At 42.2% G+C, this 15651-nt stretch overlaps 1 protein-coding gene across 3 annotated transcripts in view; it reads right to left on the bottom strand.

Annotated features, from left to right (window-relative positions):
* Positions 1 to 5388: 5388 nt before the first annotated feature.
* POLQ (DNA polymerase theta) overlaps positions 5389 to 15651 on the bottom strand; it is a 54837-nt gene continuing 44574 nt past the window's right edge. For 2 of the 3 annotated variants that reach the window (XM_080576802.1, XM_080576801.1), the window contains exons 27-30: positions 14128 to 14252; positions 12512 to 12665; positions 10700 to 10815; positions 5389 to 5878 (exon numbers count right to left, since the gene is read on the bottom strand). In XM_080576802.1, the coding sequence (XP_080432928.1) occupies positions 5765 to 5878; positions 10700 to 10815; positions 12512 to 12665; positions 14128 to 14252 (509 nt within the window). In that variant the 3' untranslated portion in view covers positions 5389 to 5764. Of the gene's footprint in view, positions 5879 to 10699; positions 10816 to 12511; positions 12666 to 14127; positions 14253 to 15651 lie in introns of those variants that run through there. The other variant, XM_080576803.1, reaches the window with a different exon arrangement.

The following is a 15651-nucleotide window of genomic DNA, read 5'->3' on the forward strand; positions in this document are numbered from 1 at the left end:
GAGGCTCAAAAATGTCAGCCGAAGCTACTGAGCTTCCAGTTCACCTTCCTTCTTTTCAGCTACAGATTTATAGGAAAAAAATGGCAGAAGAATCTCTGCAAACTCTCTTCTTGATAAAATGCAAATATAATGGGACAAAAGCAAAAGGTCTAAAACAAATCAGATCAGTTATCTTTTGTCACCCATCGCTCTCTCCCACCACTGCCCAGCCACAAGAAAGTACAGAGCACTTTTAATAGGTACTGATATAAAGAAAGCTTTGGCAAAAAGATCACAGCAAAGAAAGATTTCAGTATGCATATGAGCAAAATGATCAATTAGCCCCATCAACTCCTTCCAAAAAGTGAAATTCCAGTTATTTGAAGACCTAGTGGATGAGATCCCCTAGAACACTGCCCTTCGGGACAAAGGAGCTGAACAGAGCTGGCAACTCTTTATGGATGTTTTCCTTGTAGCACAAGAAATCTCCATCCCCTGTGTAAGAAAGCGAGCAGGGAGGACAGAAAACCAGGACGGCTGAGCAAGGTCAAACAGGTGCAAGAAGGAAATGCACAGGCAGTGGAAGCAGGGACAAGTGGCCTGGGAAGAGCACAGGGATGCTGTCTGAATGTGCAGGGATGGGATCAGGAAGGCCAAGGCACGGATGGAACTGAGCTTGGTAATGGGATGCAAAGAATAACAAGAAGGGAATCCTATAGGTACGTTGGCCAGAAGAGAAAGGCCAAGGAGAGTGTGCCCCCTCTGATAAACAAGAAGGGAGAACTGGTAACAACAGATGTGGAGAAGGCTGAGGTACTCAACAAGTTCTTTGCCTCAGCCTTCACTGCCAGTCAGGCTGCCCACGTCTCTCGAGTCCCTGACCTTGTAGACCCTGTAGATGAGGGCTGGGGGAGCAAAGTCCCTCCCACTGTAAACAAAGAGTGAGTTCAAGACCACCTGATGAAACTAAACACGTACAAGTCTGCGGGGCCCGATGAGAGGCATCCCAGGGTCCTGAGGGAACTGGCTGATGGAGTTGCCAAGCCTCTCTCCATCATATTTGAAAAGTCCTGGCAGTCAGGTGAGGTCCCTGGTGACTGGAAAAAGGGAAACATCACTCCTGGTTTTAAAAAGGATAGAAAGGAGGACCTGGGGAACTACAGACCAGTGAGCCTCACCTCCGTGCCTGGAAAGATCGTGGAACAGATCCTCCTGGAAGCAATGGCAAGGCACATGCAGGACAAGGAGGTGATCCGAGACAGCCAGCACGGCTTCACCAAGGGCAAATTGTGCCTGGTCGGTCTGGTGGCCTTCTGAGATGGAGTGACTGCATCAGTTGACAAAGGAAGACCAGCCAATGTCATCTACCTGGACTTCTGCAAGGCCTTTGACATGGTCCCAGATGACATCCTGGTCTCCAGATTGGAGAGAAATGGATTTGAAGGGTGGACCATTCAGTGGATAACGAATTGGCCTGAAGGCTGTGCCTAGAGCATGGTGGTCAATGGCTCTGTGTCCAGGTGGAGGCTGGTGACCAGTGGTGTCCCTCAGGGGTCTGTCCTGTTTAATATCTTTATCAGTGACATAGACAGTGGGATCGAGCGCACCCTCAGCAAATTTGCAGATGACACCAAGCTGAATGGTGCCGTCCATACAAGAGAAGGAAGGGATGCCATCCAAAGGGACCTGGACAGGCTTGAGAAGTAGGCCCATGTGAACCTAATAAGGTTCAGCAAGTGCAAGGTGCTGCACTTGCATCAGGGCAATCCCAGACATGATGATAGGCTGGGAGAACTCGTTGAGAGCAGCCCTGCAGAAAGAGATCTGGGGGTTCTGGTGGAAGAAAAGCTCGACATGAGCCAGCACTGCATGCTTGGAGCCCAGAAGGCCGACTGCATCCTGGGCTGCATCAACAGGAGAGTGGCCAGCAGGTTGAGGGATGTGATTGTCCCTCTTTGTTCTGCCCTTGTGAGACTCCATTTGGAGTACTGCGTCCTGGTCTGGGGCCCCAGCACAAGAAAGACAGAGCTGTTGGAGTGGGTCCAGGAGGACCACAAGGACGATCAGAGGGCTGGAGCACCTCTCCTATGAAGAAATACTGAGAGAGCTGGGTTCAGCTGAGTTCAGCCTGAAGAAGAGAAGGATCTGGGGAGACCTCATTGCAGCTTTTCAATACTTAAAGGGGGCTTATAAAAAAGATGGAGAGCAACTTTTCGCTGGTTCAGATAACAATAGGACAACGGGGAATGCTTTTAAACTGAAAGAGGGGAGATTTAGATTAGATGTTAGGAGGAATTTCTTCACTCAGAGGGTGGTGAGGCACTGGAACAGGCTGCCCAGAGAAGTTGTGGATGCCCCATCCCTGAAGGTGTTCAAGACCAGGTTGGGTGGGGCTTGGAGCAACCTGGTCTGGTGGGTGGGTAAGAAGTATCTGGCACACACATACACATACATGGCGGGGGATTGGAACTAGGTGATCTTTAAGGTCCCTTCCCACCCAAACCATTATATGATACTGATGACAGGTGTTCCTGCTACTGAGAATGGGGAAGTTCTGCCCAGTACTGAAAAGGGTTCAGTAGTAGTTTGCATCAAAATTTGAGCCTTTTTGTCAGGAGAGTGGATATGAACTGAGTAGAACAAGGCTGCTCAACAACCTAAGGGAAGGGGCTCTCCGTTTGAGAAGCTGGGTCACACGGGGCCATGTTATGTGAAGACAACGCAGTCTTCTTCTTCTGGTGACCTCAGCTGTCTGTTAGGACTGGATCCTATCCCGATTTCTTTTGGCAGGCAGACACCCACCTGCTGGTGCATCAGCCAGGCAGTGCCACGCACAAGACAGAACGAGGCAGCAGCAACTCTGTGCGTGCTGCATGACAAAGCTGCCACACTAAATGCAGCTTCTAACTCTTCCACAGTGTACATCCATCATCTTCTTCCTGGCCTGTCAGACCACACTTGTTATTGCGCACACTCTGCAGAGCCAACAAAAGGCAAAACTGGGCTGGAGAGACACCAACAACCTGAGGAACAGAGAGCAAACACACAAAGGCATCAGATCCTGGCTACGGGAGTGACCTGCACTCCATTTATCTGGTCCCGAGCAAGAAAAAAGTCAAGTTTACAACTGGGCCTTGGCACATCATAGGGTATAGATGGGAAGGCAAAAATATGTAAATAAGCAAATAATGCAAGCAGAAAATCTCCTTCTGGGTCACTTACCAGCGTCAGAAAATAACAGGTATTATTTTCAGCACAGTTCTCAGCAGTGCCTCTGCTTATCTTACCTAAGTCCTGTTCTGCTTCCCCTGCTTAGTCTTATTAATAGTTAAAGTCTGATCAGAATTAAGGAATGTAAATAGCAGCAATCAGGCAACAGCTCAGAACCAGTCCTAATATCATGACTCAAACACAGCAGCTGCCTCGCTTACAGAGCAGTGGCCACCTTTTATGTTCTCATTTGATCCAAATTACAGCTTAATTATAATGAATCCATTGAGTTTGTTTATCAAAATAAGTTTAGTTGTGTGTCAATCATTTTATTGATTAGCATCTCCCTGTATAGAGAGCTTGCTGAGAAATACACACGAGGTCTATCCTTCTGAAATCCTAAAAAGAGTATGCAGGAGAAAAATATTTCAATGTGCCAAAGAACAAGCAACTCAAATTATAGTAACTCCAGTGAGGCCTGAAATACAGCACAGGTGTGCCACCGCATGACATCCAGGAACAGGAACTCATTAGGCCTTGTGAACTGATAATGAATCCAACTCAACATCTTTACAGGCAGAGCACACAAATGGTCAGACTCCAGGGTGCCGAGGCTCAGGTCTGTTAACAAAAGCTTTAATAAGCCTAGAATAGAGAAGAAACAACTGTATCAAGTGAATGCTGTGGATAAAGAGCTCAGCTATCAGGTGACAGATGTGGTAGAAAACCACTGTGTAGAGAGGGCAGGAAGGTAACAAAGAAATCTTGATGTAAAGTGAAGAAAAACAGAAATAAAAGCAGGAAAGAAGGTCAACTGAGTGCTGAGAAGAGCAGTCAGGGCATCATCACCTGGTGCTTTGACTCAATACCACATACCCATTTTGCTGCACAACACACAGGTGGTGGATCAAAGTCCAGGATGTGACCTTTTGTGTGGGGGCCCCATTAACATCTTTTAAAACTCACCATGTTCTTGAAACCTCAGAGCCAGATACTTCTGATGTCAGGATAATGGCCATGCCAAAACCACTGTATTTGAAGTTAACAAGCTCAAGCATGCTATCAGGCTGTTCAAAGCCAAGCATGCATCATCTCAGATCAGGTTATAAAGGAAACTTCAAAAGTACACTTCTTAAAAAGGATGCAGCAGAAGTTCAGAAATGAAAGGAGAATAATTAAGGGCTTGAAAATTTCTCACAGTAGGCAAGTATGGAAACAAGAGATTGCTTACTTCAGGGAGGAAATGCAGAAGAGAAGGCATAATAAAGTAAATAGAGACAAAGGAGATGACGAGAAGCACCTGTCCTCCCCTTTCTTGTAACATACAATGGCCATACGATGAAAGTAATAGAATTCAAGATAAGGCACTGAATGAAAGTGAATAAAAATAGCTGAGCTTGTACAGCTATTGTCCAAGTCAATGCATCAATCTGGAAGGAAAACAAAATCACGCAACATGAGGCTTAGCCAAACCAGGAGGAGAGTAACACCAAACGTTGGCAGGTTAATTCCTTGTGAGCTCCTTCCTTGTCCCCTCTTTTAAAGCACCTGATCCTGCCTGCTGATCTGAGTCAGCCTCAGGACTGGCTCAATCTGAAAAAGCCCAAACTTCCAGAAAAATCTTTCTGCCTGACCACAGGGACACAGTCAGAGACACTGTAGCAAAGCACAGAATAAAATCTGAGCAACTTACAGCAAGGCTACCAACCTGAGGCTTCCCTACGAGACTGGTCTCTGAAGAACCACAGGTCACCCACCATTCAGTGAAACCTCATTAACGCAACAGACTTCAAACACTAGGCAAGGCTGTCACTTCAGCCAGCCAGACTGAGATGTTTTTCTTACAGTATGAATTGCAGTTAAGTTTTTAACCAATAAATTGGGTCTCATTCTTTAAAATGAAGGCTTTTGCTGGAGATTTTGTGTTAACTACAAGATTCCAAACAATATCCCTCCCAAGGCCAGTCTGCAAGGTAGTAGGATGAATTACACTAGTCAATCACCAAAACTCTTTCCTAAAAGTCAGAGGCCAACCAGGCACCAGCTGCTCAGTGTAGCTATAAAGCCATTTCTGCACTTGAATACCAGCAACAGAATTAATTACAGAATGATCCTAGCAGATGCCTATAAAATTCAACATTAATTACAAACACCGTGACATTTTTGTCCTATACACAATTACACACAAGAACTTCCAAATAATCTCTGTGCTTTGTTTTAATAAAATAATCCAGCTCATTTCATACGCTATAAATTCATCAGGCTTTGGGCTTTGTTTTAAATTACAAGAACAAGCATATTTTAACAATTAATTTAAATAGTATGCTTTTAGCAATAATAATTTCCACAGTTCCGTAAACATGTCTCACAGCACCATCTGACCTTTGAAAGGGTTGGCTTGGTGAATTCATACCAGCTTCCATAACCCACTTCAGAAGACAGTTTGCAAGGATGTCCATAGAAACCCAAGCAGGAGAACTGCACTGTGAGCAGGTCTGTCACTGCCTGCGAGTGTGCTGGTCCTTGCCTTGACCAGTCCATGGTGTCTTCCACATACAAGAAAGCTGTTTCATGTCTATAGCTCCAGGTCCTGCAGGTCTCCCCAGCTAGGTCCAATTTTCACTTTAACATTCAGTTTTACCGAGAGTTTGACAGCATTTTCCATCTCATGCTTGACAATCTGAGCTACCTATAAGAAAACACACATTAGATGTTGCAGAGTTGTGTAGAAGCCCAATATACACCAACTCAATGCTCTGTTTTCATGTCAATAGATAGGGTGGACATCTGGAGCTCTTCCATTTATTTGCACTGACGGGAATGTAACAGAACATTTTAATCCTTATTAGAGTTTATGAACACATAAGTGTTCAAAACAAATAACATTTTATGCATTACAGAGTTGGGACTGGCTCCACATTGTTTAAGATTACTTTAAAAAAAAAAAGCATGAGTAAGTTTCCATTAAATACTTGAGACTCCTGCACTCTCCTCTTTCACCCAGTTGCATAATTCTGAGGGTTTCATGGAGTCTGTTCTGAAAACATCAATGTTCAGAAAGCAACACACAAAACAAATAAACCAGAGGCAAAGAACTATGTTCCTCCTCATCATGTCAGCATGAGAGGCACTCTGAAACAAACACTACAAACTGCTGGGAGTAGCAGATCGCACTCCATGCAGTGTTAGAAACTGCTCAGGTTTGCCCTCAGTTTTGTTGAGGCAACTTCAACTTGCTGCCCTCCAAAGGTATTTCTACGAAAACATTCATTTAGGCACACAGTTAAGGTCCCAGAAGATATTTTTGCTTGTGACTTTTAGGATTGTAAGAGACTGGATTTTTTTCCTGACGGTAAATACCTACCATGGATAAAAGGACATTCTTCCTAACCCAAGACCCACATGGAGTCCAGCCTGCCCTGTTTGCTTATGAGAATGAATCTTTCAATCCACACTCATCCCATCCCTCACTGGTACCCACAAGGAGAAATTTCTTTGTAAATTTTTACAGGGAATGGAGGGGGGTGCAGACGAGATCATAGCACAGGTTTACAACAGCATTATGAAGTAGAGGGAGATTTGTCTTCCAAAATCCTACACCCTTATATATCACGTTTCAAAAATGATCCTGATAACCTAGAAAAATGCTTTGAAATAGGATGTAATTCAGTACAGACAAGTACAGAGTAGGAGGAAGCAGAATAGAAAACTAGGATAGAAATAATCTACTGTCCAAAAATAAGATGAAAAATAACTGTCTGAACAGGAAAAAAAAAGGGGAGGTTATCAGAGATTAAAACCTGAGCAGGGCTTAAGTAAGGCATACTGTTGTAAGAAAACAAATGCAGTTTGAAAAAGAAAACGTTGCTTGTGTGACACACAGATCAATTTCCCACTCTAACCAAAACTACTACAGCCTTGATTAAGTTTTGGGCACAGTATTTTCAAAAGAAACATGAACCATACAGAGGGAGATTCTCTGAGAACAGTCACATGCCCAGCACACCTTACCAGCAAGGAACATCAAATTCCTTGAAACTCCTCCTTGCCAGGGCCAGCTTAACAAGCCAATTTCTACCATCTTTGGTAATATTACCACGACCTTGCTGTTGTGATAAGCTCTGAAAGCTCCCCCCTTTCACTTTGACATTCTGCACAGACCATGTAAGCCCTCACATCTCCTTTTTTTTCCACACCTTTAGCACAAGAAAAAATAGGTGTTACTCCAATTTAGTTTTCTAAAAGAGGCAAACTAGGTCACTGATAGACTGCAAATCAAATGAATGATCACTAGTATTATTTATCTTACTAAAAATTTGTAAGGATACTATGTTGACCGGAACACAAATTCCTGGATATATGGAAAGATATTTTTAGTTTTCTTTTGTGCAGTTTTGCAGCTGAAAGTAAGCTGCAGCCAGCGCCAACCATGGGACAACACCAACTTTTCTGAATACAAATCCTTATTGCACCCAAGGGATACAAAGAATCACAGAATATCCTAAATTGGAAGGGACACACAAGGATCGTTGAGTCCAAGTCCTGACTACACACAGGACCACCAAAAAATCAGACCATGTGTCTGAGAGTGTTGTCCAAACACTTCTTGAACTCCAGCAGGCTTGGTGACTCGACCATTTCCTCAGGGAGCCCATTCCGGTGCCCAGCCGCTCTCTCAGCGCAGAACCTTTCCCTAACCCCCAGCCTGACCCTCCCCTGTCCCAGCCCCATGCCGTTCCCTCGGGTCCTGTCGCTGTCCCCAGAGAGCAGAGCTCAGCGCCTGCCCCTCCGCTCCCCTCGTGAGGGAGCTGCAGGCCGCCATGAGGCCTCCCCTCAGCCTGCTCTGCTCGGGGCTGAGCAAACCAAGGGACCTCAGACACGATTCATACATCTTGTCCTCCAGACCCTTCACCACGTAGCCCTCCTTTGGACACTCACTAATATTTTTATGTCCTTCTTATAGTGTTGTGCCCAAAACTGCACACAGTAATCAAGGTGAGGCCACACAAGTGCAGAATAGAGCGGGACAATCACTTCCCATGACTGACTAGCAATGCTGTGCTTGATGCACCCCAGGACACGGTTGGCCCTCCTGGCCACCAAGGCACCCTGCTGGCTCATGTTCAGCTTGGCCTCGATCAAAACCCCCAGATCCCTTTTTGCGAGGCTGCTCTCCAGCCTCTCATCCCCCGGTCTGTATGTATAGCCAGGATTGCCCCTCCCTAGGTGCTGAATCTGGCACATGCTCTTGTTGAACTTCATATTGCTGGTGATTGCCCAACCCTCTGTTTTGTTCAGATTTCTCTGCAAGGCCTCTCTGCCTTTGACAAAGTCAACGGCTCCACCCAATTTGGTAGTGTCATCAGGAGACTGAGCATACTTTCAAGCCCTGCGTCCATTTATGAAAACACAGAAAAGAACTGGCCCTCAAATGGGGCCCTGCAGAACCCCACTAGTGACTGGCCACCAGCCTGATGTAACCCCATTTACTATAACACTTAGAGCCCAATCTGTCAGCTTATCATTCACCCACTGTATTATGTTTTTATCTAGCTGTACGCTGCACATTTTGTCAGGAAGGATACTGTGAGAGACAGTATTGAAAGCTTTACTGACATCCAAAATAATTACATCAAATGGCTTCCCTTGGTCAACTAGATGGGTGATCTTGTCATAAAAGGAAATTAAGTTCATTAACAGGACCTTCCCCTCCTGAACCCGTTTTGGCTGTGACCAATGACTGCATTGTCCTTCAGGTGTTTTTCAATAATTCCCAGAATAATTTTCTCCATAATTTTACCAGGCACTGAAGTGAGACTGACAGGCCTGTAATTACCACGGTCTTCTTTCTTGCCCTTGACTTACAGTACAATACTTGTACGTGACGTACAGTATAATAAAACTTTTGTGCCAGCAAGATCAAAAAAAACTCACCAATACAGAAACCAAGAAATGCCCGCTTTTTAGTAAAACGTGTATTGCAGTTCAAAAGGGATAATGAATTCAGGCCCTACTTCCAGTGAGGGCTTGAGAGGGAGAGATTTAAGAGATCCTTTCAAACCTGTACCTTTCCACTATAGCACAATTCTAATGGTGCATTTGAAGGGAGAACAGGCAGTATTATCACAAAAAAAGATCCTTTCTGGCCCTAAAAACAATTAAACAAAGGGGTAAGAAGTACAGTGTTGCTTCAGCTAGAAAAAAATCCTTGAAAAACATGCAAGCTAAATCTGGAACACAAGTCCCAGTCTGGGAAATATGTACATACTGTTTTAAGTGACTGCCCAGAGAATCTATATGGACAGAAGTATATCCAAAGGAAACTGGAGAAGCTGGTAATAATTGTCCTTGAAGTTAAGGCTGTTACTGAAAAAATATAATACAATAAATAAGTATAAATAAATAATACTCAAACCCACTCACTTGTATCTGGTTCTGCTGGGGACACCATGATAACTTAGATTTACCATCTAAAGATGTAAAAGCCTATACTCCAGAGGGATTTCAGTTTTCTACAAAATGAAAATTAGGTGCCTTTTCATCTCTGAAATAGCCTGCCTGGATTGAAGAAGCAGATGTCTGATCATAGTTGGCAAAATGAACAGAATCTAGAGCTGGGATTCAAAAGAAAAATATTAAACCCTTTGTTCTTAAGAAAGTTGAAAAAAATTGCTCAGACCAGTCACTCCTACTGAAAGCTCTCTCAGGCTAAGTTACTGCTTGCCATCAGGAAATGGTCTTCTGTCATTACGAATGTGGCAGAAAAAAAGTGGGAGAATGACATCCCCAAGATATGGGAGCACACTCTGTGAGCCTTCCTGGATTTGTGCTCAGTACTTGTGAAAACACTTAGATGCCAGCATACAGCTTTTAGTAGCAAGCCTTTTAGACTATCAGAGACACTGGTATACCCAGGCACCAGAGAGCCTACACAGTGGAAGAGCGCACAGATATATATGTGCACATGAAATGTATCTTAAGTCCATGTGGCATATTTCCTTTATCTAGCATGCTGCTAACCATAACAATCTTACCAGAAAGATGGGTACATAGGGAACGAGGAAACAGTACCAAAAGTACAGAGTCCTCCTTTCCCTACACAGACTACAAACTACAGCTGTAACAACACACATACTGAGTTAGGCAACAGAAGACAGGAGAATAAAGAGAGAGACAAAAATTCCTCCAAACTCAGGGAATTTCCACATGAGAAAAACTTCCCCTTGTAGCTATCAACGATACTAAGCTATTTCACTCACTGAGTCATAAACTGCTGCTACAGGCAGCAAAGCACACACTGGAAAATAAGCTATGAACTTCATCCATGGGAATGGTTCAAGTCTGAAAATAAAGTAATCAAGAATACAGACAAAGTTTTTCATCCAATTTAACATTTCTTTCACAGACCTTTTAGCACACATCAAGAGAGAATCCATCCTAGTAAGAAGGCTTGTTTGAAATGTTGTAATGCTGTAGATAGCTTTAAAAAAATACAACTGCACAGCTGTACCTGGATCACATCATCCTCTGCAACTTCATAGAGGAGCTCGTCATGGAGTTGGAGGATAAAGAAGCCTCCACTGATGGGATGTAACATCCCTCTGTTTCTCTTCCTGGATAGTCTTCCTGCACAGATGAAGAGCATAGGTCAATAGATATCACTATTCAGAGGAGTGTTTTTGTAATCAGAAAACGTTCACACATTCCTAATGCTAAGAAAAAGAACATGAGGAACTTTAAAATGAAAAAGCCCATGCCTAAAGATAAAAACAGAAAACATTACTATCCTATCAATATTTGTACAGCTACTGAGGGGAAAATGTTAAATGAAAAACATTTTAGATATAAACATTTCAGCCTTAATTTATAAAGATGTGAATCAGAACAAAAACAAGAGACGGTCGTGTCTCCTGAACCATCTGTTTTAAAAGTAAATTTTAAACAAAATCATGTCAAGTTTAATCAGAAGTTGGTTTATAATGTTCTCTGGCATTGAATTAGGATTCTGCTTTTCTTCCAAAATCATTTTAATGGCTAGTCTAAAAAGGCAGTAGCCTCCTCCCAAATGCAGTTATCTGAAACTGTAGCTACTACTCCTGAGTTAAAAAAAAAAAAAAAGGCAAAAAAAAAAAGAGCAGCTTTTGAATAAGCAATAAGCAGCTGACAAAAACAGGATCCTGGTAGATCTTGCCTGCCAAAAATAAGATAGAACAAACAGTTCCATAGTAAAAGCTGAAAACAAACAAAAATCCACCACACACGCATCAGACTCAAATATTTCTCAGGTTAGCTAACAGGAGGACTCCAGTTCACAACTACAGGAAGGGTTTCACCCCATCAGTTCCTCACATAAACCTCACACGCAACAGAGCTGCTTCAAGAAGGCACATGACACAGCATGCATCTCTGATGGGAAAGGCATCACAGCTTGCTGAAAGGGAATTCTTTCAAATTTTTAAAACAGCTAATATTAGAGGATGAAAAAGAGTCACAAATGCATCTACTCTCCCTGGTCAAAGATAAGGAGTTTCTGCTCCTGGAGAGGTATGTTGCTGGTAGGCACATGCCTTCCATACATTGCAGACCTCTGAATCTTGCCTCTCTAAAATAAAACTCCCTGATGTTTTTAGAGGTTTGACAATTATTTATTTTTCCTTTTCATGCCTACAAATCAGAGTCTTCATATCAAGACAGTTTCGTGCTTCAGGTCGAAGAACTATCAACAAAATATAGAACTCCGTCCCTTATGCTATCTTTCTAAAAACATATGATTGATGAAGAAATCACTGTCTACGCTATGCTATAAAAAAAAAAAAAAAGTCCTCATAGCACTCCTCTGGGAATGAGTACCCAAGTGCAGCTTTACTGTCTGCAGCCAGAAGAAATTTATGCTGGTAAATGCTTTATTATAACAATATTGCGGAGCCTCAGTACATCACAGTTCAACAAATGCCAGACTTAATTCTAACAAAAAAAAAATGTTTTTGGAACTAGAAGTTGTTCCACTCCATCTTCTTACTCTTTTTGAAGCCAGTATATCTGCTCAGTTTCTCCTTCCTACTTTTGAACAAATCTGTAGTGGCATCACAGACTGTATCACAAAGGAACTCCCATTACCAACCTTTGCAACATCATCTTTGAGACAACTGGGGTTTCTCCCTCTCTCCTTACAACTCATTTGCCCATTAAGCAGAGACTTAATACAGTCAGAAAATAAAATCTGTCTCCCACCCAAAGCCCTTAAGCTTTTTTGGGGGATTTTTTTTTTTCCATTTGTAACACTGAAAGTTTCACTCAGGGGTGAAGGAAGAGGTCCATATACCTGTTTTATCTTTTTGGAATGAGCTCTCCAGGTGCCCATGGGACTTGATCACAGAAGAGAAAGCTTCCAGGCGTCTCTGAATGTTCACAGTGGCTGTTTTGACAATGTCAGCAGCAGATCCCTGAACAGTTGTATTTACAGCCTGACGCTCTGCCTAAACAAAGACACTTGTTCTCAAAACCCACCCAAAAAATAAATCTAATGCAGCATGCCACATGTACTTCATTAAAAATAATAAATATTTGGCCAAGTACAAGCACAGTAAAACCTCCAGAGTTTATCATATATGCACAAGACATTACAGACTAGCTTCATGCACAGTATTTCTCCAGATGACTGAAAAGAGCAGCATATCCACAAATTTAAGATGTATTGGCATCAGGGGCAATAGCCTGAAAAGTCACGAGCCTGAAGAGGGAGAAGCATATACACATGGTTACAGACTTTCATGAGGACCAGAAAAATCTCACTGCAAATCCAAGGACCATGAGACACTTCTGCCTATCTTCAAAACAATCAGGAATGGATAATTATCAGTCATACTGCATCAAACCCTAACTCCCAGCTCATTACAGCTGTGCAAAACCACACCAGACCACTTTGACACAACGGTGTTTTTTTCCCCACACACAAAAACTCTCTACCATTCCCCTTCTGAGACAAGAAAACTGTATTCTGAGGGTCTTCTCTGTCTCTCAGATCAGAACTGAAATGTTTACAAAAAGTTATGAGGAAACTGAAATGAAAGTGAAGATAATTCATTAATTGGTCTTTGATTTATTCTTTTAAATCTTATTAAAGTTGAACAGAAGGTACATCTACAAAGCTTCATATTGAAGTATCCTTCAGATTAAACAGTCAAATCATCTCAAAAAATAAAAAACGTTTTTTTTTAAAACATCTCCTTGTTTCCCTTTCAACTACTCAGAGTACAAACTCCTCCACCCTCTCCATCTTCCACTCTAGTCTTTAATTCCACACAACCTGATTCATCTTCCTACTGAGAAGTATAATGCCTTCTCCCCACAGAAATGCACCAACACCTCTCCAGGGAGTCAATTCACTCTTACTGAAGTACAGCATGTATGACGGTTGTGTCCAAAATGACCTTGAGAAAAAATAATGCCAATGCGTAGGAGTATATTAAATAAATATTTATCTAACAAGGTAGAGCAATTTTCCTCTGAGAGTACATAAGAAAAGAAACAAATACCCCAAAATATAGGACTTTAAGTCCCCTTTCTTATTCAAGTGCTGAAAGAGTATAACATGCAAAGACCTCTGAGTGGGAAGAGTTAAAACACATCACTGTGTGGAGGCTTTTTAAAATCATGTCCGCTTACATCAATAAATTACTCATTCTAGTTCCAAATGGGAATTATGAAGTGAGGTTAGCACAGTGATGACAGCAGCACACCCAGTCTTCACAGAAGACTTACGTCAAACAGATCATGACAAAAGCTTTGTTATTCAGAGAACAACTGAGGAAACAATGAACTAAGTGAGAAGTGGAAGGTCATGACCAAAATGGCTCGTAGACCCTCTAAAAACACAGTTATGGATACATATAAAAACCTAACACAAAAAAGAAAAGGAAAGTACTGCACTCAACATACGTGAGCTTTACTGTAGGGATTTGGATCTCCAATAGCTGGCAGGTATCTCCGTCTTCCCAGGATGGTCTGCACAAACCCGTCTCTTCTGCAGCTCTTTACTGTCTCCCTCAAGAATTTCTGAATCCCTGTGAAAGGAAAGAGAAAGTTTTCACCAAGACACCTGATGTTCCATTTTGACTCCTCACTGAGGTCAGTGAAAGCAGCCTGGGAAACCCAAGCAGCACAAAGGTATTTCTTTACGTTTCCTAGACCCTGTCAGTGAAGGATTCAAAAGCACACAATCACTTATTCAGCCTATTCTCAGCTCTGCTGGGAAACTTATTAAGACTTTTGAGGTGGAAGAGAGTGCATAGTGTCACGATATCTGGCTGTGCAAAAGGAGGTAGGAAGTCATTTCTGCACAGTGGCCAGGCACAGAGAATCATACGTGGATTATTGCTAATGAAGAGGTCAGGACCTGGAACAGCACTGGAAAGACAAGTAGCAGGAAGGGGGTAAGTTTAAAGCAGAAGTCAGAGCTCTTGTTGCCTCAGGTTGCCTGACTTCAGACTGTGTCACTTCAAATTCTAAGATGAAAAACTCACCCACCTGTGCTCTGCAAGGGAAGGAGCCAATCCATCAAAAGTGTTAAAAAGAAACTTAGGTCAATGAAAGGTGAGACATGGAAGAGTCTCTATCATTGTAAGTTCAGGTAACAACTGCACTGAAGTGGAAGAAGTTAACTTCAGATGGTTACTTTCCGAGGTTTACAAAATATAAAACAAAAAAGGAGCTATTCAAGATCAAGACTGACAGCATTAGTCAATCCACTAGGTAGGTAATTTAGCAATGGCAATACGCAGAAGTGAAAATTCATAGGAAGTAAAATTACAAGATATGGTCTTTGCACATTGCAGAGATTGTGTGACTGCACGTTTACTGAGGGGGGGAGGAAGCAGCAAGTCATTTCTAGTGGTATTTGGAGGAGGGACTATCCAGAATGGATATACTGGAGAATAAACGCACTCTTAATAGGAAACCATTCCTCAGCATTTGTCTCCTAAAGAAGAAAATCCTGAATCTTCAGAACATAATTTTCCAGCTCATTTCAAAGTTTTATGATTACAGCTATCTGTCTCATACCATTTGCCCTCCGTTCATTTTCTGATTGTAGCTCTACTCTTTCTATAGCTTTCCTAAAAATTAACGTGCTTACACGCTTCTTAGAAACACAACAATAACTTTTTGCAAAGTACAGGAGAGCTACTCTGAGCAGATGGATAAAAATGTAAGTTATAAGCAAAACAGTTTAAAATTCAATGAAATCAGAAGACAAAAGAGATCAGTTATATTTAAGTATTGTAAGAAGCGTGATCTAAAATCATATTACATATCCTTTGAAATTGTGTTTTAATAAAGAAAAGAGTTTCTTCTTCATGAAGCTGAAGTTTAAAATGAATTCCCAGGGCTGACAAATGTAATAACCAAACAACAGTGTCCTAAAGATGAATAAAACAGAAGTATAGAGTAAAACATTATGGAGTA

Source organism: Anser brachyrhynchus, assembly GCF_964034855.1.
Source record: "Anser brachyrhynchus genome assembly, chromosome: 1".
Taxonomy (NCBI): Eukaryota; Metazoa; Chordata; class Aves; order Anseriformes; family Anatidae; genus Anser; species Anser brachyrhynchus.